This window comes from Sciurus carolinensis, chromosome 8 (genome assembly GCF_902686445.1).
Source record: "Sciurus carolinensis chromosome 8, mSciCar1.2, whole genome shotgun sequence".
Taxonomy (NCBI): domain Eukaryota; kingdom Metazoa; phylum Chordata; class Mammalia; order Rodentia; family Sciuridae; genus Sciurus; species Sciurus carolinensis.
This window is the reverse complement of record NC_062220.1, coordinates 63,087,098-63,114,244: the sequence shown is the minus strand read 5'-3', so window position 1 is coordinate 63,114,244 and position 27,147 is coordinate 63,087,098. Positions and strand designations below refer to the sequence as shown.

The 27,147-nt window shown below is 40.1% G+C and overlaps 1 protein-coding gene across 9 annotated transcripts in view; it reads right to left on the bottom strand.

Moving 5' to 3' along the window:
* Positions 1 to 27,147, bottom strand: part of Magi2 (membrane associated guanylate kinase, WW and PDZ domain containing 2) — a 1,289,418-nt gene that overhangs the window by 30,204 nt on the left and 1,232,067 nt on the right. For 2 of the 9 annotated variants that reach the window (XM_047561717.1, XM_047561719.1), the window contains one exon: positions 21,223 to 21,311. The exons of 6 other annotated variants lie outside the window; for them this stretch is intronic. In XM_047561717.1, the coding sequence (XP_047417673.1) occupies positions 21,223 to 21,311 (89 nt within the window). Of the gene's footprint in view, positions 1 to 21,222; positions 21,334 to 27,147 lie in introns of all 9 variants that reach the window. One more of the 9 variants, XM_047561720.1, reaches the window with a different exon arrangement.

Genomic DNA, 27,147 nt, shown 5'->3' with positions numbered 1-27,147 from the left:
TGGAATGGAACCACCATTTAACCCAGCTATCCCACTCCTTGGCCTATACCCAAAGGACTTAAAATCAGCATACTACAGAGATACAGCCACATCAATGTTCGCTGCTGCTCAATTCACCATAGCCAGATTGTGGAACCAACCTAGATGTCCTTCAACTGATGAATGGATAAAGAAACTGTGGCATATATATACAATGGAATATTACTCCGCCATAAAGAATGATAAAATTATGGCATTTGCAGGCAAATGGATGAAATTGGAGAATATCATGCTAAGTGAGATAAGCCAATCTCAAAAAACTAAAGGATGAATGATCTCTCTGATAAGCAGATGAGGACATATAATGGAGGGTGGGAGGGGTTAGTGTTAGGGTTAGGGTTAGGGTTAGGGTTAAGGAGGGTGGTAAGAATGGAGGAAGGAAGGACTGTATAGAGGGAAAAGAGGGGTGGGAGGGGTGGGAGGGGGGGAAGGGAAAAAATAACAGAATGAATCAAACAACATTACCCTATATAAATTTATGATTACACAAATGGTATGCCTTGACTCCATGTACAAATAGAGAAACAACATGTATCCCATTTGTTTACAATAAAAAAGAAAAGAAAAAAGTGGGTTTCAAAATAAAATGGTTACGTTTTAGAAAAAGTTCCTTTTGATTATTTCTATTTTTGAGATATTCTGTGATCAATATGCAGCATTTTAGAAGTTATAAAAAAAACCTATGATGACATCATTTGAGAACTAATACAACTGCAGAATGACAAAAGGAACATTTTCAAAATTTATATTTAAAATATATATGTCTTTATTTCTGTCCTATGAGTTTCAGAATGTTAGCTTTTCTTTTCTTTTTAATGGAGAAAGAAGAGGGGGAGAGAGAAGGAGAGAAAGATTCAGAACGTTAGCTGTTCAAATAGCTCCATCAGAGCAGTGGGTGCAGAGACTCTGAACAGAAGGTGTCCCAGGACTGTGGTGTCCTCTGTGGAAGGGTGCAGGCAACTGGCCGTGTACAGGGGCCTTCTCTGTCCCTCACTCCCTGCTCTAATCTAAGTAACTCCAAGCAGGTGAGGACAGACCACTATGTTCCTGCCCCAGGAATATGTATGTATTTGGAGGTCAAAAAGTAAGGTCAAGGCCTGTAAACACTTTCTCTCCAGAGTAGTCTATTAACCAGGAATTCAAGAAAATAGAAATACATTGCTATATTTTCTCCTCTGAAGTCTCTGGCAGACTTCTGTGGCTGTCTTCCCCTGTTTCAAAGTGCCTATTTTTTTTTTTTTTAATTTATTTTTTTTATTGTTTTACGTTTACATAGGGTAATGATGTTTATTTTATTTTTCCCCTCAACCCCACCCCTCCCACCCCTCCCACAAAGTGCCTATTTTCTGAGGTGGGTAGACTGAGAAAAGACCAGAGGAGAAAGATGACCGAAGACTGAGAAGACATTTCAGCTGAAAACTATTTGCCCTTTGCTGGGCTAGAGAGGTGGGGTTGTGCCACACTCCGTTCAGCAGTCCAAAGTGGACTTATAGCTTGCTGGGAGGCACGGCAGGCTTAGTTCCAGCTTTTTGATTTTTTTCAAGCATGCTCACACTCCCAGGAGATCCGCCTCAGAATCAGCAGCAGACAGCACCACTTTCTTTGAGGAACTGACTTTCTTTTTCCCCTGCTCTTCGTAAGTGGAGGAAACCAGTGCTACCAGTTACCTACTGAAGTTCGTAGAATGAAATCACTTTATGTGTCATATAAAAAAGTGGAGCCGTTTAGTATAACTCAGCACCAGATGCTGCAGATAAAGGGATTTCATTTTTATAACAGCATGCTGAAGACTGGAGAGGTGGGAATTCTTTCTTTCAAACCCTCCTGCCCCAATCACCTAATTGAATTGGAGTTCCCCTTCATTTGGGGTTGTGTAAATACTGTGTTCTTAGGCCACAATTATTTTTCGACCCCTTTGTTCACAGGACAGATAGGCAATAAGAGTGCCTTCATGTCTTCAGCACACTTCGCACTACTAAACCTGGTCATGTGTTCACATTCACATTCCCGCCCCTGTGGTGAAGGCTTCTAGGTTGGCCACCTAGGCTCCCAGTGAAGACGGATGGGAATGCTTTTCCCTTGTCAGTAAGCTTCTCAGCGGGAATCAGGATCATGTTCTGCTAGCATTTATCTATTTTGCAGGCTCCTACTTAGAGCGCTGGCAGGACAATTGATATTTCTCCTCCTACTGAACCTGAGCGGTTGCCTCGAAGAAGTCTTTGGGAGGAGAAGTGGGTATAAAGGAACAAGAATACGCAAACCACGGGAACCTCAGAGTTAGCAACCCCTTCTCTACACGGGTGGTCCTACTTCCCTGCTGCACCAGGCAGAGTCCTCATTCTAAAATCAATCAAAAGCAAGAACCAAAACAACAGTAGAAACAGAAGCTCCACAAGAAACTGGGAACCAGAGTGAAGGGATGTTGACCCCAGTTCTACATCATGTGCCTCTCTCCGACCGATGGCTGCTTTAAGAACATCGCCTCTCATCCAGTTGTCCCAAGGGCGCTAAACATCAGCGCACTTTTCAAAATAAAGCCTGCAAGGTAGGTAGGAAATCATCTGTGCATTAACCTCTGCTAACCTCTCAGAGCCACTGTAGCAGGGCTTCTGTGTGTGTGAAAAAAGGCACGTGACAAATTTGACCATCTTACCCCTTTGTAAGCATGTGGTACAGTGGGGTTCTGTGCAGATCCCCAGGACTTTTTCATCTTGCAAAACTGAAGCTCTAATCCATTGAACAACTCCTCTGTCTTCCTCACACCCAGCCCCTGGCAACCACGTTCTACTTTCTGAGTGTGATGGCTTTAGATGCCTCATGTAAGTGGCATCATGCAAGGTTTGTCTTTATGTACTTAGTTTATTTCATTTTAGCACAATGTCCTCAAGGTGCAAGCAGGCTGTAGCGTGGGACAGGATTTCCTTACGGCTAGAATTATCTATACCATTGTTCAGTGGTATGGATGTGCCACATTTTCTTAACCTGTTCATCTACTGACAGACATTGAGGTTGCTGCCCTTGTCTATTGTGAACAAAGCTGCAATGAATGCAGGTGTGCAGCTACCACCTTGAGATCCCGTTTTCAAGTCTTTTGGATATATGCCCAGAAGTGGGATTGCAATATTGCATGGTAACTCTATTTTAAATTTTCTGAGGACCCTGATACTCTTTCCATAGGGCCCCACTTTACAATTATTACCAGAGTTACTTGTTACTACATTGTGGTTTTTAATTATTTTCCAGATGATTCATGTTGCTGAACATCTTTTCTTAGGCTTCTTGGCCATGTGTGTATCTTCCTTGTGTCTTTTAACCATCACAGCACAAGGGGGTTTTCTAGCAAGAACCTTCAGTTGCCCTGGGGCTTTTGATGCAGAAAAACTAGCACACAATTTCACTGTATTTGACCACTGAGGGGCAATCAACATTTCACTTAGACACAGAATAAGCAGTGAGTTTTTTTTTTTTTTTTTTTTTTTTTTGGCCTGGGTGTTGCCTAATAATTCATTTTGAAAACAGGCTAAAGGTATTAATTGTTTAATAAACTATTGATGGCTACAATAGGAAAAGTCAACTGACCACATATATTTCACTTATATTTTTTAATTGTTCTCCCTCCTGGTATTTTATATGAGAAAATAATATTTTGAATACAAAAAGAGTCATCAGTAATTCCTGCCATTTGTTTTCTCTATGCTAGTGAGAAACATAGTATAATGACATAAACCAGATCATGTTTTGAAGGTATTATGTTAACCTGAGATGATCTTTCACCAGTAAGGTGCTTGGGTGATTGGCTCCCCACAGACATGCCAAGTTGAACAGCTATTCGTGTACCAAATGACCTCCACAAGAGTTAAGGAAATCAGGTGAGAGACCACAGTGCCTGCTTTTAGCATAACAAAACAAAAAAACATACTGAAGAAGTCAGAAAGATAAGAGTTGTCTGTGTCACCCCATCCCCAACCCTAAACAGCTCAGTGTGGAGAGAGGTGCCCCCTGCTTGGTGGAAGAGAAAGTTAAGTCCAGGCCTTAGACTTGAAACCCAGTACCAGGCCCGCCACAATGAAATCTGGTGTTGGGTCAAGTCCCACAACTGCAAGGCCAAAACCCAAGGGCTCAGCCTCTGGAACTACACTAGGCAGGCAACTGACTGCCTCCAGCACCCCTCCAACCTCAGGTGTAGAGCAGGGAGTAAGACTCAACCCACTGGGGAGCAGGGCATGAAAGCTAGCAGAGGGTGTTGCCTTAGAGCCCAGAGCCAGGCCTGCCACAGTAGAACCAGCAACCAGTAGAAACTGAAGACTCTGCACTCAGGTCAGAGTTCAAAGATGGAAGCTACAGACCTGTTTGGCATCAGACAGAAACCAGTGCACTGGTGGGATGGACTGGGGTTTTGGTCACATCAGCTCTAGTTTTGGAGTAAGCGTGGGTCACAACTGTCATCCTCCCAAGATTGAGTAGGTCTCTATAGCTGTGAGACTCAGGCATGATTCCACGACTGTTTCTACTACCCATCCCTAGGCAAGTGCTCACCAATAGGGCTCCACAACTATCCTAGCACTGGACAGAGACTTGTGGCCGGGCCTTGGTACACCCCCAAGACTATGCAGGTTCTTGTGGCAGTGAGATTCAGGTGTGACCCAGCTAAGCATTAGCTAGGGAGCCAGGGAACTGTCTTCACTACCCAATCTCAGGAAGCACAGCATGATGCAAGACCCCATTCACAGGGAGGACAGGGTAGTTAGCACCAGACTTTAGCTTAGAACTCAGTGCTGGGTTGATGAAACAACACTGGGAAGAGCCTAATGGTTCCCACTCCCAGGTCTGTCTGTGGATGGACTCTGAAACAGTGCCAGGGGAAGACATGGGGTGCCAGTCCACTGAACTTCCAGGCAGCATCACCTGTGGCTGGCTGCTGCAGTCTTGAGTTATGAGTCTGTCTCAGCACTAGGCAACCCATAGCAACCCTTGGTCCTACTCCAGTGCTATGCTGGTCTTGGTCGGCTACGGGTTTGATGACTCGGTGGCATTGGTGGTCATAGGCCTGACACAGTCTGGAGATGGTCCATTCATGGTGACTTTGCCTAGAGCTGGGCAGGGTCCTGCAGTGTCTGACTAGAGGCTGGTGCCTGTGGATAAGGCATCTAGTCCTACCCAAGTCCAAGGCTTATGGGCACAGACTACTCTTTTATGTATTGTCCTGGTTCTTTCTGAACAGAACACCAACAGTGTATTTGTGACAAATATGGTCTTGAATTTTCCTCTACATCTGAAATAGTGACAACAAACGAATAACTGACTCAAGTCAAATCTTGACCTGGGTATCATCCAGTGATGAAATAGAGGAAATGACTATGGACTAAACAACCTGATTAGAATTTCTGGAAAGATGGCTTAGGAACAAAGCCAGATCAGGAAGATTGGAATAAATATCAAATTCTTCAATACCCAAATGATGTCACATGCCAATAAGCATCAATAGATTTCACAAAACCATGGCCTAATAAGGTGCCAGAAACTGATCATATAGTAATAAGAATGAGAAAAATACCTCAGATAATTTGAGAAAACTCAATGAGCTTGAAGAAAATATAGAGAAACATTTTGATGTAACAGAGAGACTTAAAGGAATGGAAGCAATTAAAAAATCAAATTCTTGAGCTGAAAAATATACTCAGCAAAATTAAAAATGTGATAGGTCAGGGGCAGGATAGATCAAAAGGAAAAAAGAATTAGTGTACTTGAAGACAAGCTATTTGAAAATATCCAGAGGGAAAAGAAGAATAAAAAGTGTATAGAAATAGGTATAGCATTAAAATAGCAAATTCAGGTTGTTGGGGTTTAAGAGTGACTTGAGAATGCCAAAGGGGTAGAAAGCTTATTCAAAGAAATCAAACTTAAAGAAAGATACAAATTATTTGGATATAGGAAGGTCTAAGGTTGCCAAATTGAACTCAACAGGTATACTCCAAGACATCTTAAAATCAAGCTTATAAAGGTCAAAGAAAAAGACTATCAAGACAAGGAATAAAAGAATAACATAGGAGTATCCCAATTCACCTGACAGGCTACTTCTCAGTAGAAACCTTGCAGGCCAGGAGAGATAGTATGATATTTTCAAAACTGTCAGCTGAGAATACTATACCAACAAGGCTATCCTTCAGAAATGTGGAAGAGATAGAGACATTGCCAGACAAACAAAGGCCAAGGGAATCTATCACCACCAGACCTGTTCTCCAAACTGAAAGAAAATGACATTAATGACTAAGAAGAAAACATGGAAAGTTATTATAAAACTGGAAGTCCCAGCTAGAGCAATCAGGCAACAGAAGAAATAAAGGGTATCCTGATTGGAAAATAAGTCAAATTATTACTGTTGGCAGATGACACGATATTACATATAGAAAATCCCCAAGATTCCACCAAAAACCTTTAGAAGTAATAAATTTAGTCAAGTTGCAGGATACAAAATCAATATATAGCAAATTATCTGAAATAGAACTCAAGAAGGCAATTCCATTTACAATGGATACAAAAATACACCTAGGAATAAATTTAATGAAAGATGTGAAAGATCTCTACAATGAAAATTATAGCATATTGATGATGAAAGAAATTGGAAGAGGACACACAAAAAGTGGGAAGATATCCTGTGTTCATGGATTAGAAGAATCAATATTGTTAAAATGTCCATCCTAACCAAAGTGATCTACAGATTCAATGCAATCTCTATCAAAATACAATGACGTTCCTCACAGAACTAGAAAAAATAATCCTAAAATTTGTAGGAACCACAAAAACACTTGAATATTCAAAATGATCTTGAGCAAAAAGAACAAAGAGAGAGGTATTAGAATAGCTAGCTTACAAACATACTACAAAGCTGTAGTAAAAGCAGCAGGGTATTGACATAAAACAGACATGTGGACAAATGAAACAAAAGAGAGCCTAGAAGTAAGCCACACGTCTACAGTCAACTGATTTTCAACAAAGGTGCTCTGAACACACACTGGAAAAATGACAGTCTTTTAATAAACAGTGCTGGGAAAATTGGATATTCACATTAGAAGAATGAAACTAAATGCCTGTCGCCTGTTACAAACATCAACTAAAAATGAATTTAAATGCTTAAATATAAGACCTAAGACTATGAAACTACTATAAGAAAATGGAAATGCTTCCAGACATTGGGATGGGCAAGGATGTTTTGGGACAACACTCAAAAATCACAGGAAGTGAGGAATAGACAAATGAGATGACATCAAACTAAAAGACTTCTGCACAGCATAGGAAACAACAGAGCGAAGACTGGGAGGAAATATTTGCAAATAATACATCCAACATGGGGCTTATATCCAGAATATATAGGGAACTCTAGGAACCATAGCAAAACAACAACAATGCAAAACAGAACAAAAACAAATACCCCCCAAACCACAAATGACCTGATTAAAAAATGGGCAATAGACCTAAATAGCCATTTGTCAAGAGAAGACACACAAATGGCAGGTATATGAAAACATACTCCACCCACTAATCAGCAGGGGAGTACAAATTAAAACCATAATGAGGTATCACCTCACCCTAGTAAAAATGGATATTATCAAAAAGCTTAAAGATAACAAGTGCTGGAAAGGATGTAGTGAAAGAGAACCCTTGAACACTCTTGGTGGGAATGTAAATTAGTACAGTTGTAATGGAAAACAGTATAGAGGTTCCTCAAAAAAAAATTAAAATTAGAATACCATATGATTCAGCACTCCCATTGCTGGATGTGCATCCAAAGGAAGTGAAATCAAAATGTCAAAGAGACATCTGCATTCCTATGCACTACACACAGTAGTCAAGAAAAGAAACAACCTAAAGGCCTATCTCCTGGTGAGTGATGAAGTAAAGGTGGTACATATGAAATCCTGTCACCTGTAACAAGATGGATGGAACTAGAGGTCATTATGTTATGTGAACTAAGTCAGGCACAGGAAGACAGTATCCTATGATCCCACTCACATGAAACCTAAAAACATCTTGATCTTATAGAAGCTGAGAGTACAATGGTGGTTACCAAAGGCTGGGGGTGGGATGAAGGATGGAGAAAGGTGGATCAATGAGTACAGTTAGATAGGAGCAAGAAGTCCTGGTGTGCTCTTGCACCATATGTTAACTATAAAGGCCACACAGATATTAATAATGTACTGACTGTATTTCCTGCAAAATGCTAGAAAGATTTTCAAAGTTTTCACTATAAAGAAATGATAAATGTTTGATACATGTCTAACCAGATATGAACATTATATAATATATATATAGAAATATTACATGGTATCCAATAAATATGTACAATTTTTATGCTTTGGTATATCACTTAAAGTGCATTATAATAAATTTTAAGAATAGAAAACCTCAGTGTATGAAAGCAACTCCAACTAGTCCTAGTAAAATGCCTGGGTCCACACGTTAAAGCTGAGGTATGAGGGGAAGTACCCGCTGAATCACTGCTGCCCTGTCGCAGGTATCAGCGAGGTGATACAGAACCTGAAACAGGCAACTAGGGAACTCCTATTCTTACTCCCTTTACCAGTCTCCCTCTCTCCTGGGGACTCCATCTGCCTTTGTTTCATCTGCTGCTTACATTTAAGACTGATGCAGTTGCTTGTAGTGAAGCATTTGAATGTCCAAACACACCCTAAAATACCATATTTTTTCATATTCCTAAATTAGATCACTCATAGTACTCTCAATTTTAGCATTTGAGAAGAACTAAGGTATCATATAGTTGAGAAAATTGATACCCAGAGAAGCTAGTAGTTCTTAAAGACCTCTAAGCTGTTTAATAGCATCAGTTTTGAATTTTCCTTCCTCCTTCCTTCCCTCTGCCAATGACTCTGCCATTTTCTGAAATATTCAGGATCTAACCTGGGGATATTTTTTTGAGTTCTTTTATATCACCAGTCACTAAGTGTTACTTTTTTCAGGCTCTTGCTGTTGCAAATTCTCCTGAATCTCACTTCTGTTGTTTCCGGCACCTCAATACCCTATTCCTGCATTTCCTGGGTTATTGCAATAATCCGAGCTACCAATGTCCCATGTTTCTCAGAGGTGGCTGCTCATTATATTGACCTGGAGCATGTTAGTAACAAGAGACATATACCTCTGCCTGCAGCCCCCTACTCCACATTCTAATTTAATTGGTCTGGGGAGGAAGATGTATGGGTCTATTTCAAATCTTGTAAGGTGATTCTAATGGGTAGCTAGGATTGAAAACCCTTTCCAAAAATGTTTCCCACCACCCCTAAGGTGCTTCGTGGCCATGTTAATATGATGCTTGAGAATCTTCCTTGATTCCTTACTGCTGTCATTTTCCAGATACTGGCCTTTTCTAAGCATTCCAAGTTCTTGACCTTTTCTTCCCTTTGCTTTTCGGTAGGAACCCTACACTATGGCCATATCATTCACTACTTAGGTTCAAAATAATTTCTCTCAATATTCTATAGTCATTTTGAATTGTAGATCCCTTTGCCCTTCTCTTTGCCCAACCCAAACCCAGTAGTTTCTCAAGGGGATCTCAAGACCACCTTCCTCCAAGGAGCCCTGACCATTCTGGTCACCATTTCCTCCTCTAATCTCAAAAATCACTTATCATTCTGATTGGTACTGTATTATTTCAAGTATTTTTGTTTGACTCTTGGGTGAGAGGGAGAGCTCCTTGCAGGGAGTGTAGGGGGAGGGACAATATCACATTTTATTCTGTAGGTAACACAACAACAAACCATGCCCTGACAACAGGTGAATTTGCTTGAACTTGTTATAGACCCAGATGGGTAGAAGAGATCTTGGAAAGTTTTTTGGTGGCCTTTCCCCATAGCAGGAAGGCAGGCACAGAATCCTGCTCAGACAGACCTAATGTTAGCTCCTCTGCAGGTCCCTGTTGCTCCAAGTCTCCAGGAAACTGAGCTACACATAGCATTTCTATAGCCCAGAATTAACCCTGACATGTTACACTACACTCTGAGCTGCCAACGTAGGTCACAACTACAATTTGAGAGAAAGCACTTTACAGAAACAATAAAACTTAGATGAACCAGAAACAATTACCTGGAACATTCAATTAGTCAGTTTTCCTCCACTTAACTTTTAACCCAGAGATACTTTACAAGAAGTAAGTGAATAGACAGGAAGATATTTGTTAAGGAATAATGCTGAGAGGCAAGATGGCTGCACAGAGGTATCCAGCACTCACCTGCTTCTCCACAAAGAACCAAAGCAAGAGGTGTGTAGTAACATTGAGGTAAATGACTATGAGAGAACAAGGGAATTCTACACTAGACAAACAGAAGCTTGTGAAATACAGAGACCTGGGACAGCATTAGAGCAAGAGAAACAAAATGCTCATCACCAGCACCCTGAGCTCCACAGCCTGGGGAGGGGAGTTCTCCCTTCCGCAGGGGAAAGGTGAAAGGCAGCCTCAGCAAACTCCATCAGGAGAGATAATGTCAACCCTAGCTGTTGGAAAGTTCTGCATCCCTTACAGGTTTACAGCCTAAATAAGGGAACTGAAATCTGCATAGTAGCCTGGCTTTGTCAAAGGAATTCACTTCATCTCTCAGCAAACCCCAGTGTTATAGCCCAGAGCCATTGTAAGAGGGACCTTCTGTTGGAATTTGGATGGCTGTCGAGGTCAGAAACCCCTACATATTCCTTCCTCCAGACCTCACATACACTCCCCTGCTTCGGCTTCATAGGTGGCTGCCCCCATCAGCCTCAGTGGTGTGGCTGACATAGACCACTAAGAATGCTGCAAAGGGATGGGAGTGGAGGGAGGCGGGTGACATCCTCTATAACTAGGGGATCAGGAAGCCTGCTCCCTGAGTCGGTGTGGCCAGTTGTATGTGGTTTCCCATGGTGCCAGGACTGAGGGTGGGTGCTATTCTCAAACCCTCTCCCAGCACTGTGCTCGGGTACCTTTGCCAACAAAGTGCCTACAGGTTGTGCTGGGGCAGTATGAGCATCACTACTGTGGCCCTGGTTGCTGCCCACCTGAGGCACACAGTCAAAGAAGGTCTGGGAGAAACTTCGTCTAATGATGGCTGGGTTCCACGTTCCCTCACTCCTGCCAATACCTCAGTCAAGAGGAATTTTACCCAACTATAGCTGCAACCCATTCCCTCTCATCCCCGGTGGTCACTACAACTGAAGAATGGGGGTTGGGCGAAGTCCCTGTCCATAGGCATGCAAAGCTGCTTGTGGGGTATGGGGGTTGAAGTCCTGCTTCTGTGCGGGGAAGCCATAGTAACAGCAAAGGGGATTAACGATGATTTCCGCATCTGCATCTGTGTCCCCTGCACTGGTTGTCCCCACACCTTTTCTGATCATGCACTGCTGACAAGACTGGGTGTGAGTGCCACAAAGGGGGATGCTAGGATTCCTGCCCTTGCCTCTCCCTGTGAAGCACCTGGGCCCAGACAAATGCTTTGGGCTCCTCACCACTACTGGCAGCCAATACCAGGGAGTCATTCAAGTAACAGCCAATGTCAGTGCCTGAGGAAACTCCCATCACCTGATAGGAACCACTGCTCCCATAGTAGAAGTAACCCCACAGGCTGCATATTCCACCTTCTGCTACCTACACCACACCTCCTACCTGCTACAGTGTCCCCACTCCTGCATGATCTGCAGAGACAGTGGGTCTCTCTCTCACTCTGACATAGTACACACTGTGCCCAAACTTATACTATCACACCCAGCTGGAAATAAACTCAACATTCTTCTCATCAGGACAAAAAACTTTTTCTAAAATAGATCATATGTAAGTCGATAAAACAAGTCTTAACAAATTCAAAAGAATTGAAAGCATATCCTATATCTTTTCTGATTGCATGGGAATGCAACCAGAAATAAACAGAAAGAAAAGCTACATTGATTACACAAACAGATGAAGACTGATCAACACACTTTTGAGCAAACAGTGGATCATTGAGGAAGTCAGAGGGAAGTTTACAAATTCCTTAGAACAAATGAAAATGGAAACAAAACGTACCAAAACCTGTGGGATACAGCAAAAAACAGTACTAAGAGCAAAGTTTATACCCTATGTTTAAAAAATAGATTTAAAATAATGATGCCTCTCAAGGTCTTGGAGAAACAAGAAAAAATAAAACCCAAGATTAATAAAAAGAAGAAAATAATAAAGATCCAAGCAGAAATAAATGAAATAGACCCAGATAAATAAAATTAGAAATGAAAAAAAAGAAGAAAACATTACAATGGATATTGTAGGACTTCAAAGGATCATTAGGGATTACTTAGGATTATTTTGAAAAAGTGACATGCTAACAAACTAGAAAACCTAGAAGATATGGACAAACTTCTCAACACATATGACCTACCAAAATTAGACCAATAGGATATAAAAAACCTGATCAGACCAAGAACAAGTAATGTCACTGAATCGGTAACCAAAAACCTAATAAAGAAAACCCAGGCTTCACTGCTGAATTTTAAAGAACTAACACCAATTCATCTCAAATTTTCCACAGACTTGAAAGAGAAGCAACCCTTCCAAACTCATTTTATTAAGCCTTCATTACCCTATTATCAAAACCTGACAAGGACACAACAACAGAAAAGGAAACTGTAGGCCAGTATCCCCGATGAATATACATGCAAAAATACTCAACAAAACATTTGCAAATCAAATTCAGCAGCACATCAAAAAAATCAGACACCATGATCAAATTGGTTTTATTCCAGGAATGCAAGAACAGTTCAACATAAACAAATCATAAATATAATATGTCACACAAGAATGAAAATCATGATTATCTCAATAGATGTGGAACAGACATTTGGTAAAATTCAGTCTTCTTTCATGTTCAAAGCTCTAAACCAAGCTAAAAGGATCATACCTCAAACCCATAGCCAGCATCATACTGAATAGGGAAATACTGAAAGCATTTTCTCTAAGATCAGAGACAAGACAAATTGTTCCCTCTCACTATTATTATTCAATATAGCACAAGAAATTTTAACCAGAACAATTAAGAAAAAAACAAAAACAAAAACCATACAAGTAGGAAAGGAGGAAATCAAATTATAAATTATCCCTGTTTACAAATGATATGATTCTATATATGGAAAAACCGAAAGTTTCCCCTTGAAAAATTTTAGAACTAATAAATGAATTCTGTACAATATCAGGACACAAAATCAAAAGACAAAAATCAGTAACTTTTCCATACACCATCATGAATTGGCTGAGAAAGAAATCATGAAAGCAATTCCATCCATGATAGTCCCCAAAGATATAAAAAACCAAAAAATAATCTCAACTAAGTATGTGAAAGACCTCTAACAAAAAAAAAAAAAAAAAAAAAAGAAAAGAAAAAAAATTACCAAACACTGAAGAAAGAATTGAAGAAGACACTAAAAGATGGCAAGACCTCCCATGTTCATGGATTGAAAGAATTAATATTGTTAAAATGTTCATCCTACTGAAAGTGATCTACAGATTCAATGTAATCCTCACCAAAATATCAGTGTCATTCTTCACAGAACTGGAAAAAAAAATCTTAAAATTTGTATGCATGCACAAAAGGCCCTGCATAGTCAAAACAATCTTGAGCAAAAAGAGCAAAGTGGAGACATCAGATATATGATTTCAAGGTATACTATAGAACCATAGTAACAAAAAAGCATAGTGTTGGCATAAAAAGACATAGACTAATGGAATAGAATAGAGGTCCCAAAAATAAACCCACATATCTGTAGTCAACTGATTGCCAACAAAGATGCCAAAATATACGTTGGAAAAAAGATAGCCTCTTTAAAAAATGGTGCTGGTAAAACTGGATATCCACACGCAGAAATCGAAGCTTGCAACGTTTCTCACCCCATATAAAACTGAACTCAAAATGAATCAAAGACCTTAATGTAAGACCTGAAACTCTAAAACTACTAAAGGAAAATGTAAGGGAAACATTTCAAGGTATTGGTATGGGCAATGATTTTTTGGAAGGGACTCCAATAACACAGAAAATGAAAGTTGAGATTGACAAATGGGATTATATCAAACAAACACTTCTGCACAGCAAAGTGAACAACTGATAGAGTGAAGAGACAACTACAAAACAGGAGAAAATGTTAGCCTATCATTCCTCTTCGAGGTGGTTCGTATATAAAGATCTCAAAAAACTTAACAAAACTACAAATATGCCAATTCAAAAATAGGCAAGTGATCTGAGTAGACACTTCCCAAAAGAAATACAAATGGTCAGTAAATACATGAGAAGATGCTTACTATCATTAGCCATCAGGGAAATGCAACTCAAAGCTACACTGAAATTCCATCTGACCCCAACTGGAATACCTATTATCAAAAGTAAACAAAACAAAAACCAAATCAAATGCTGGTGAGAATGTGGAGAAAAAGGATCCCTTATACAATGTTGTTGGGAATTTAAATTAGTCCAGCTATAGAAAATAATACAGAGGTTTCTCAAAAATCTAAAACTAGAACTGCCATATGATCTAGTTGTCCTATCTCTGGGCATATATTATATAAGAAGTCAGCATAAAAATGATGTATTTGCATATACATTTTTTTGCAGCACTATTCACAACAGCTAAGATATGGAATTAGCCTATGTGCTTGTCAACAGATGAATAACTAAAGAAAGTGTGGTACATTTACACAGTGGTTCATTATTCAGGCCTAAAGAATAAAATCCTGTCATTTGCAGGAAACTGGATGGAATTGGAGGATATCATGTTAAATGAAATAAGCCAGACAAGGACAACTATCACTTGTTATCTCTCATATGTGGGAACTGGAAAAGAAAAAAAAAAGATGTCTGAAAGTAGAAGAAGAATTTACTAGGGACTGGGAAGGGTGTTAGGAGGAGAGGAACAAGGGTGAATGAAGGGTAGATGGACACGATCAAGGCACCAAGCATGCATACACAAATATATCACAGTAAATCCCATAGATCTGTGCAATTAATAAGTGTTAATAATTATAACAAAAATAAAATAAATCTGAAAATGAAAAAGGAAAAACCATACTTCCGGATTAGGTTGAGAGGGTCAGTGGAAATTGGGACCATTAATCCTATGATTTCTTCAACTATCTTAACAAAAAACCTATATTGAGGGACTGGGGATGTGGTTCAGTTATAGAGCTCTTGCCTACCCAGTGAGGCAATGGGTTTGATCCTCAGTACCACATAAAAATGAATGAATGAATGAATGAATGAATGAATAAATAAATAAATAAATAGAGGTATTGTGTCTATCTACAACTAAATAAAAAAAAAACCTATATTGAAATTTCCATCAGAATGATTACTTTGTGATGCTGCAAGATGTTTACTCATTCACTTCTTTATTCACTCTGTTTTTTCTGAATCTGCAAAGCCTTGTATTAAGAACCTACACTACTAACATAAAGTCCTTGCCCTCCAGGGGCCTGAATTCCTTACAGAGAAGGAAGTAAGCAAACACTGATAAGGATGTTGTAAAACAGGAAGTGAGAGAACAGGAGACATCTTCGAAAGGTGATGAGATTTCAGGCCACTTCTGATTGGTGGACTTGGGGAAATAAAGATTCATGGAGAAGGCAACCTTTGACCATCAGTCTTGAAGGAGGAAAAACTTGGGGGAAGGGTTTTCCAAGCCAAGAGGTCAGCATATGCCCAACCATGAAGGTCAGAATGTAGAATAATGAAAGTTGTTCCGTGCAGCTGAAGCCCAGATACATGATAGGATATTGCAGGAGATGAGAGACTGAAAAGCAGAATGGGGCCAGATCAGGAATGGCTTTGGGGACTTAATTAGGTCTTATTTTGTTTTTGTTTCTTATGGAAATGTTTTCTTTTGTGGGCAATCTTTTAGCACAATTGCTGTGGACTCAATAAGCAAAGAAGACTGGCTACTAAAGTAGGGAAAACCTAGAAAGCTGTTCCAGGAGAGTGGACTTAACCAGGGTAGAATGACCAGAGGAATGGAAGAGACGGTTGACGTGAAGATGAGAGTAGCGTTCAAACTTGGGAACTCATTGTATATATATCTGAGTGGGGGAAGTCAGTTAAGATGGTTTTGGCTAGGCAACTACGAGGTCTAATGGTCCCTTAATAGGTTATTTCAGGAGGAAAGGTCATGGATACAATTTGGAATACATAAATGTGGGTTTTCAGGGTAAAAATGTCCAGCAGGTACTTGGAAGTCTTGGGCTGGAGTTGTGGAATGAAGGACAAGATAACATAACGGATACCAGAGTCGTTTGCACAGCGGCGACAGGTGGAACCATGAGACCATGGAGGAGAGGATGGGAGGAGGTGATATCAATGGGAACAGGGTTGGAGGCCCTAGAGGAGCAATTGGAGAGGGAAGAGAATGCAGCTGATGCAGTGACCAATAGTGTTGGTGGTCACAGGGAGTCCCAAGGGGCTGGAGAATAGAATTAGTTATTGGATTTTGTTACGTGGTGAGATTGGTGGTCTTTACTGGGACACTTTCACATTTTTAAAATTCTTTATGAAATTCAGATTTTAAAATGCAATAAATTATAGGAAAAGATAAAATTAAACACAGCATGCTTGTTTTCAGGACATGTTGAAACTTTAAGCACATAGTACATGATTTCAGATTAAAGAGTTTTTCTGCTTCTGTTTCTTTTTCTGGTACTGGGGACAGAACCCGGGTGCTTAACCACAGAGACACATCCCCAGTCCTTTTTATTTGTTTTGAAATAGGACCTCACTAAATTGCCCAGGTTGGCTTTGAACTTGCTGTCTTTCTTGTCACCCCAAGTCATTGGGATTACAGGTGTGTGCCACCACACCCAGCAAAGACTTTTTTCTGGTACTGGGGATCCAGGGATTGAACTCAGGGGTACTTAACCACTGAGCAACATCCTCAGTTCTTTTTGTATTTTATTTTGAGACAGGGTCTCATTAGGTTTCTGAGGCTGGTTTTGAACTTGTGATTCTCTTGCCAAGTTATTGGGATTACAGGCAAGCTCCACTGTGCCTGGCAGACTTTTTAAAATAAACAATGAGCACCCACATAGAGAGTTACTTTAGGATAGAAATGGTGTCTTATTCATCTATTTTTCTTAGTTTTTAAATTTTATTTGTTCTAATTAGTTGTACAATTAACAGCCACATCAATGACACAGTGACACAGCCACATCAATGTTTATAGCAGTTCAATTCACAATAGCTAAACTAAGGAACCGACCTAGGTGCCCTTCAACAGATGAGTGAATAAAGAGAATGTGCTATATATGTGTGTGTGTGTGTGTGTGTGTGTGTGTGTGTATGTAAATACACACATATATACACGATGGAATATTACTCAGCTTTAAAGAAGAATGAAATTCTGACATTTGCTGGTATATAGATGGAATTAGAGAATATCATGCTAGGGAAATAAGCCAACTCCCCCCCCAAAAAAAACCAAAGGCCGAATGTTTTATCTTCTTCATCTTTGTACTGTGACCACCCCAGCCTTCTGAAAAAAACAAGTCAGAAAACCCAGGGCCTGGCTTCCCATGACAGGAGCTCAGTAGGAGCCCTAGTTATTAGAGATGGTTATCTATGCTGGGTAGATTCCCTCAGTGACTCAGAACATGAGGCAAGGTGTGGGAAAGGTCTATGGTGAGGTCCATGGAGTGGCAGGTAAAGTAAAAGCCATTTCCCACTCATAGTCTGAGCCATCCTTGCTTAAGGGCTACAAACCTGGCACTGGGCAAACCAGGCAGAAGAGCGGGGTTCTGTTCCCAGGCCCTCCCCAGCTAACCCTCTCCCCAGTCTATCTCAAGGTGGAGCAGCCGCATTTTATCAAGTAAGTGGGCAATTCTCCTTGCAGCCTCCCTGAGGCCCTCTCTCTGGCTTCCATATATTCTCCTTCTCCCCCTATCTCTCAGACTGCTGAAACAGATTAAAAACCTGAATAAACTCTCTAGCTTCACTTGCTTTTAGTTGACTTATTAAAAATCACCAGTTTTGGAGGTCACATAGCTGAGCAATATATTATTAGTCTCTCACTAACTTTATCTGCAGATAACACCTCTGACATGTGGGTTGTGATGCTAATGCCTATGTAGGTTACTTTTCAGGAACTGGAAGGACATTTCTATTGAAACCACCGACTCTTTGCTTGGGCCCCCCACAAGTGTCTGATGGGTGACGTTATGACATCAGAAGCTGAAAGCCTCACCCTTAGATCACACCAATGCTGCCATTTTCTGAACATGCATCCCATGAAGAGCCATGAAGATTGATTACATGCATGCAGACTACTTCACCCCTGGTCACCTTTCCTCATTCCTGAAGTCACCCTGTTTAATTATCACATAATTATGCTCAAATCTTACCCTTGTGAGGGAAATTTGAGACTTGGGTCTCCCTCTTGACACCTACTTGCCTTGCAAATAAACCTTCTCTTTTATAAAATGCACTAAGTAATTGGCATACTGTGAGGTGGGGAAAATGGGCCCTGTTTGGGAACATTGGAGTCTCCTGATCTTCACCAGCTTCTCCTACTTGTCATGTAAATATAACTATCACTGGGCTTTCTGTATACTGTGTGGCCTCTCTGGAGGAGCTCATCTTCACTCATGGATCCACTGTCCTTTCTAAAATCCCCAAATGCTCTGTCTCCACCTCCTGGGATCTATACCCAAGTGCCCTGTTTCTGCGTTGACTCATGTAAGTGTCCTTCAGATACCGGAAACTTGACAAGTCTAAAAAGAGCCTTGTTACCTTCCCGACTCTCTCCTTCACTGCCATTATTTACAACTTCAGTACTTGTAAATAATGTTTCTTCTACCTTCACTTGCCTAATTCTGACCCTGACATCATTTACCTCAACTTTTGCTATAACAGTTCAACTGTATTTTCCTAATAAACCCATCTTAAATATTACTGAGGTATATTTCTAAATAGAGATACTTGTACCTTTAAAACATTGTCTGATGATATTTGATTATATGAACTTTGACTTCCTTTGCTTGTTTTTTTTTTTTTTTAATGTGGTACTGAGGATCGAACCCAGAACCCAGTGCCTCACACATGCTAGGCAAGTGCTCTAATAACCAAGTCACAACCCCTACCCTCCTTTGTTGAAAGAAGACTTTCCCCCCTTGTTGTTGCTGGGAATTTAACCCAGAGCCTTGTGCATACTAAACACACGTTCTATCACTGAGCTACATACAGTCCCAGCAGGACTTTCAAGTAAAGCTCCTTTCCTTTTATCTGCCCTCTTTCTCATTTAGCTTATGTTGCAGCTGTTTTAAACACGTTCCCCTGACTTTGTGTTAGCTGTTTCCTCTACTCGGAGATAGCCTTACCTCCTGTTCAGTCAGGTGAAATTGGACTTGTCACTCAAGGTCCATACTACCTCTTGGGTAGAACGTTCTATAACTCTGCTAAGCAGGTTTAGTATACCACCTACTTTGGGTTCTTATCACCCTTTGCCAACACTATTAATATTTGTTCCATTACCTGATTTTCTTCCTCTCTCCTACTAGCTTGTGAGTGTGCATGGCAGAGCTTTTCCTGTTAATCTTTATATCCCTAGTCCTGAGAACATGCCTGGGGTCACAGGAGGTACTTGTTAGATTTGTAGAACTGAACTGAAACACAGAGTCATCTTTTTCATTCTCTCTCTCTCTTTTTTTTAAATTAGTGACTCAAGTGAGCTGATTCAGGCCTGTTCATCCCCTTGAATTATAGACAGTCAATCATACAACAAGAATACTTCTTTCTTTTGTCAGAAGCAAAAAAGCATACGTCTTTAAATTATGGTCACTGGACTAGAGTTTCCCAATAATTATTCCATGGCTTTATTTTTTTTCTAACACATCGCAACTTTTTCCTTTATGCCTAACTTAGCTTTACCCCAATCAATAATCTATCCTTGAGAGACACTTAAGAGAACTGATACAATTAAAATTTGTTTTTGTACACATCTTCAAGGAGTGATTGTGACAGGGTATGTGTGTGTCTAGATAATTATATCAGCATAAAACTATTCGATAAGGAAATGTTTAGCAGTAGGCCAATTAAATAATTCCCTTAGTGAATAATATTGTCTTTCATGTTAAATTTAAATCAATCCTGAATGTTAATGATAATTAGCAAGATCATTAACAATTGCAAAATATGTTTCAGAAAAAATTTAGAGAGCTAGCTTAAAAGAGTTTGGTGGAGAAATGCTTAGCCGTGGCTGTGACAGTACGAGTGGGGTGTAATCGAATCAGAACTGAGAAATGTGTCAGTTTGATTCATACTTACATGGCTAACTGTGGAGACTGAGCATGAGTTTCAGTTTCTGTTAAAAAGCCAAACTGACATTTAACAATCTCATTCCAGGTAAATTATGGCAGTAGCCACATGCCACTGTAGGACTCGGCAGTGGAAAGTAGGCTCCTCTAGTAATGTATTTGGGGTAAAAAGTTGCTTAAATCATAGTTGCAAGGCTACCATTTACCTTCTGATTTAATGTATGTGAGGTACTTCTTCTTTCCTTGAGAATTTTTACTACACATTAAACTGAAATATAGCCAACACCTGGGAATATTTATTTTGAAATAATGGGGAATACTGTTTGGATGTATAGTTAAGACTACTTTGAAAACATAGTTATAAATGGACTCTTCTTAGATCAAAAAAAATTTTTTTTTCATTTAAACTTGGCACATCACTGAGTATGGAGGAAGGAAGATGAGAGGATCCAGTGACTGAATAACTGCCACAAGGCAAGCTGGGAACCCACAATGCCGCCTGGGGTTCAGAGTTCCTAGGGCTGCTGATTGTGGCTTCCTGTCTGGTGCAAAAGGGTGATTTCAGTTGGAGCTGTCTGTAATTGAGCTGTAAATTAGGTATCTGCTTTGAAGTCCAGGGATTTTTTGAACTATGTGAAGAACTTAGTTCTCTCCCATGCCTTCTGTCCTGCTGGGTCCAGGCTGGGCTGGTCCCCCTAGTATTCAGTGCATCTCAAATTCTCATGAATCCACAAATCTTATCCTTATCACTTATAAGGTCTCTGCTATAAATATCTTCCAGAACTCTAGCAGTAATTAGATAAGCTACTATGAAAGAGAAAGCATCATACACCAGTTAAAAACATATGCAAAACCAAGGCTCATTAGAGAAAGATAATATTCATGCAGATTTTACAAACCGTGTCTTTAGGGTGGCCCAATAAGTAGAAATATGGGGACCCATGCTTGTCACTTTTCATGCACATGGAGAGACTGGAAGGTACCATTCCTAAAGGAAGGGGAGGAACAGCCTAGGACCAATCATTAGAATTAACAGAACCAGTGACAAAGATATATTATTACTGTTAGAATCAAGATTGCTTAGTATGTTTAGAGCAGTTGAATAAAAATTATCTAGGTAGTAAGAATAAAGACTTTAAGTAAAGCTAATCCTATCAAGCATGCAGCAAGTGAAATTAGTGAAAGACTGAGCTACATGTGTATTTTCAAAGTAGAATTTTCTCAAAACGTGGAGGGCATCCTGAGGTGCTTTTAGGGAGGCACAAATGTTAATAAAATTTGAAATGGTAATGCCAGAATTCTTACAAAAATTTCTTGTAACAATGGGATGTTTTAGCGATATCAGCTGTCATTTGAGAATCAGTCACAGTAATCATTTCTAAATTTAAACAATTCTAAAATAAAGACATGGTGTGTCCATGTTTACATTTATGTTTTCTCTAATAAACTCATGAATTCTTGTAGTTCTCCTCACCTCTAACATTCTGCTTATTTATATTCAAACTTCACAGTTGACTTGCTGGGTGTAATTGCTTTCTGGAAAAAATAAATAAAGCTAAAAAGAATTGCAGCAAAGTCTTGCCTGTTCCATTCTGCTGTACTCACCTGATCTGAACTGTGCTTTGAAGCCAACCTCTTAGCAATGAATAAACCAACTAAAACCTCCTGGACTATGTCTGGCTCAGTTGATGGACAGCTGTGCTTTACCTACACAAAGATGGACACTAGAAATTCTGGAATATCTAGGTCAACAAGCTCCAAGAGACAAGACCCCTAGTACAGGCAATAATTGGCCCTGCCACACCTGCTACCATGCTCTCAGCGAGGCACAGTGTGAGGAGAAGGGGCATGTGCTCATTGTGAAGAACACTTGATCCAGGAAGCTCAGACATGTGGAGGCCTGATTTCCTCTTTGCCAGTGTACACAGGTAAAACTTGCTCCACATGTGTTCCACAGGCCCGACTTGCTCCACATGTGTTCTATGTATAAGGCTTCAAGGTGCAGAATGGACTAGGACTCCACACTGATTATGGATGGTGCCCCAGGGGGTCTTTTTCCTTCTATGGTGTGTGTCTGAGTTAAGAGAACAAAGCGGGAGACCTAACGCCTCTGGTTGAAAGGAAGGAGAACTCCCTGTGGCAAGGAAGTGAATGTTTCACAATGAATGTCACACGTGGAAATTAAATTTCAGGATTTATTAATTGAGTTTACCATTTAGCCCTGCCAAGATGCAAGTAATTTTGCACAAAAATGATCAAGCTGTTTAGTGTCACACAGAGAAGGCTCTCATTTGATTTTAAACATGACATTTACTGGGCTTGAAAGATGTGAGTGCTGGGAAACCTCATACCCAGGTCAAATAAAAGGGTTCAGAACATGGTGGAAAGAAATAGTTGTGAAGGTTGGAGTAGAAACTACAGTAAATGCGAGAATCAGAGGGCTGCATACTGCGCTAGGTATATTTAGGGCTCATGCTAGGAGTTATGTGTTCAGCCCTAAAACCCAGGATCCTCATGAAGCCAGGGTCACTACAGTTAGAGTATGTACACCCTGAAAAGACCAGAGAGCTTTCTAAAGAAGTGTAAAGGTGCGTTATTCTGTAAGCAAGTGTCTTAGGTATTAACTGTTCAGTCCTGGCTATGTGTTTGTTGTTCTACTAAAGTATTTTTGAGTCCAAATACTACATTAAAGAATATGTGATTCCCAAAGTTTAGAGATTTTGTTGTGATTAGACCATAGAATTTAAGCTTAGGGTAAAGCATTGTATGAGTTTATCTTTGGTCCTGAGGGAATTCATTTAAAAAGAAACATTGGGAGGTCTTTATCAGAACAGGACTCTGCGGCAATAGTAACATTGAACAAGAGTTGGGGCAGAGTTTATGAAAAACAAAATTCTAGTCAGAGTGACAAAAATATGGAGTTAGTACAAAAATCAGTGGTTTTCAGGGGTTAGAAGGGAAGGGGGGTGAATATGAAGAATAACGAGGTTTTTTAGAGCAGTTAAAATACTCCATTATAGATACATGTCATTACACATCTGTTCACATCCATAGAATGTATGCGCTGGGAATGAACCCTAGGGTAAACTGTGAACCTTGGGTAATAATGATATGTTACAGTAGGGTCAGCATATGTAACAAATGTACCACTGTGATAGGGCATGGTGACGATGGGGGACGCTGTACGTGTGTGGAGCCAGGGAATATATGAGAAATACCTGTATCTTTTTTTAAATTCGCTGTGAACCTAAAACGAATCTAAAGAAATAGTCTTTAATGAAAAAGAAAAAGGAGAGCTGGCTTATGGACTATTTCTCCCATTAGAAATAAAAGCTCTAGAGAGGTTTAGGGTACTTTCACTTAGAAACTATAGCTGGTGTGTTACTTGACTTGGGAGAACTAGGATAGGGCAGTAGGCACAGGCACTTCTAAAGTGATGCTTTGGAGACTTGACATTTGCTGGTTATGGCAGTTGCTGGACCCATGCAAAAATTGGTCCTAAGATATGGGACTTTGCTTTGAACACCTGAACACCAGGGTTTGGTTGCAAACTACTTCACAAGGATCAAAACTTTTTCTGTAATGTCTTTATTTTAAGACAAGTAAAAATCAGACAGTAGGAAAAACAGCTTTGGCATGCAGCACCAACTTCAGAATGGGTCTAGCTGAGGGGTTAGAAGCTCATCTTGAATCAACGCTCTCATGCTGTGAAGCACAGGGTCAGACTATCCACAATAAGGAGAGTGAAGACCATGCTCAGATTGTCAAAAAGGTCAGGAGGTGGAAGATGGGACAGCAACGGGAGGAAAAGTCAGTCTTCTTTCTTTTTCTAAGTTGTAATGACTGAAAGTCTTAGAATGCAGAGTGACTCACTAGATGGTGAAGGAGGAGGTAGGGTCCTCTTTTACAAAAGGCAGAGTTAGAGACAGATCCAGCAACCTACAGGGCACGGAGTTCTGTGAATTTACTGGGATAGCATTTAAAAAGTAGAGTGTCCCATCTCCATCTCCTGTGGGTATGTGGAATATGAGAGGAAGTATGAGCATTTGTATATTTAAAAGCCTGAATCATTGCTCTAAAGCTGGTGTGTGTAGGGCTGGAGACAAAGACTGAGAGGAGGAGGAGAATGGAGGGTGAGAGGGAGAGAGAGATACTTCTAATTCCTCTCAAAGAAGTGGTACAGCCCCCATTTTTAGCCTCATGGGGTTTTCTGAATCTTCATATTTAATATGGTCACCTGACTTCTGCTACTCACCTCCCTCTTCCCTACCACTTAAGAAACACTTTCTTGATTTTGTGACTTCTCTGAGGTCTGTCTGATATTATCAATGATGTTTATCTGTGATATCACTGATATTTATCAGAGTTTCTGCTAAGAAATCCTCCCTTTCCTCCTGGACTTGTGTGAACAGTAGGCTCTTATGGACAGTTTCATGTCTCTTAGGGCAAGGAAAAGAATGTTTCAATTAGACCCTAAAATAAGATGCTGCAGGACAGGTTACTGGAGGAGCAGGAATCTTTAACTAAGTTTTCCAAGATACATATGGGTACTCTTCTCAATGCGAGTTGGGAAAGACAGCTCTTGGTTCACTCATCTCCTTCCACAACTTTGATTGGAGCTTCAGAGAGAAATGGATCCTTCCTGGGATAATTTTTGGTCACTGCATGGTCAAATACATTTTATTAGGGTCTTGAATGCCTAATCAGCAAGGACTTGCAGGTATTGGTGGTGTATCACTTACTATATCCTTAAGGAGAAAAGAATGCATGTTGGAAATCATATAAGAATATGTAACAAAGAGAAATATTATTATAGTCCATGAGTTGAAATAAAACAATGTGAAGAAATGGAATTTCTCCCTCACCCAAAGAATGATACCTGAGGTTTGGGCTGAACACAAGGAATTTCAGAGTTACGTGTTCTTTAAGGAAGCCCTTGTCTCTGACTCTGTGGAACAGGAACATATTGAGTTTCACTGGTAGAGAATTCCTCGGGTGGTCTAAATGCTGCAGAGAGCAGTGTTGAGCCTTTTAGGCAGGAAGAGGAACCCTGCTGTCTGTGTGATGTAGCCCAGGGTTCTGCCAGACAGCCCGTTCTCTTCCCTGGGTGCTTTATCATTTCCTCTTACTCAGCAGAAGGTGTTCTTGAGTGATTTGTGGAACCTCTCATGGAAAAGGAAGATACGTTCAACCATGAATGTCAGAAGATGAAATTAAATTTCAAAATTTATTATTGAAGCAAGCCGCCTTTTGCCCTATTGGAAATGCAGGTGAATTAGTGCAAAGGCTACAGAGCCACTTACGGCTCCCATAAACTAGCCTCTGAGGAGGAGGTGAGTCAATGGCCACTCTTTCTTTGTCTTCCCATGGGGCATATCAGCACACCCAAGGCTTAGGTGACAGTGCAGGGCTTCAGACTTCCCTAGCTGACTGATGGCTTCGGGAAGGGAAGAGGAATGATTAGCAAATTTGTTGGATGAACTTCTGGTCCACTAACTTGGAATCTATAATTCAGATAAGGTCTAAGCAGAGGTTCATCCATACTCAGCAAGTCCTTTCCTCAGAAACAGTACGAATTATTGGTTTGAATATTACAAAGGAAATGCTTAACAAACTGAACAAGCCAAGTGCTCTTCAAGAATTCTTAACACTCTAGATGCACTTATTAAATTTTATGAATAATTAATAAAAACCATTTTAATTTTTTCATGAGAGCAGATCCTTTGAGACCTTTTCATTCACTGTCCCTCTGTTAGAAACAGTTGTTACACATGTCCTCATTATTAGATTGTCTGCTCACTGAGGGCTGGGACTCTTACTTTGGTGTCTGCAAAGAGTTGTACATACAGTAGGTACTTAGTAAATCTTGGTTTAGTTGAGGAAATATTAATTATATTAATAACATTCATCCCAGGATTTGTCCTATACAGAATATTTGGTAAAGGGATAGTGTCTGGAGTTTATGTTTGAATAATCAGAAGGAAGAAAGGAATTGCTGAGCAAATAATTATAAATAAGATTATAAGGATACGCTTATGTCTATTTGCACTGTACATTATTAAGAAGAATAAGCAAACAAGCATTGCTTATTGCCATCTAAGTAAAGACCAGTTCTGCTGAAACTGGTGTTCTGATATGATGGCTGTAAGTCATTTTAATTTACTGATTGAGACTTTCAACTCAACTATTTGGCCAATTCATTTTTTCAGCTGTAGTCACTAGATAGATCTTTTCTCTACTTAGTGCAGTTTTATTATACTTATAAAATGTAAACAATTTCATTTACCAAGGGCCTGTAATCAAGTCAAAACCTATTAAAGAAGCAATTAACTTTGAAAATGGAAGTGTAGGCAGAAGTATAATTTGCAGATTGGCTATTTCTTTCCCGTTGTGTGTGTATTTGGTGTTAGTTGTCACTGGGCCATTTACATAGTGAGAATTCAGCTTCATCCTTTTTAACCCTGCCTGGCCTCCTAAAGACCACTGAGGCTCCCACTGACAACTGGACTCTCTTCAGTATTCTATTCATAAAGACTCGCTCTGTTGCTTTTAAGAGAACAAGCAGTCCAGAGCACCAACCAAGACTGAAAAGCATATTTGCTTTATTTCAATCAACTCTGAATGGCAAATGTTACCAGGGGAAATGCTCCACTTTGTTCTGAACTGCTTGTGCTGGGCATTTTTTCATCCAATGGCACCTCTGTTTACCTTGCCCTGGCTGTGTGGCTGTGTGCCCTGAATGCTAGGGAAGGACATCTGTATTTCAAGGTAGGGAGCTAATTTGTATAATTTATTCCAGTGCAGTTTTAAAACCAAAATACATA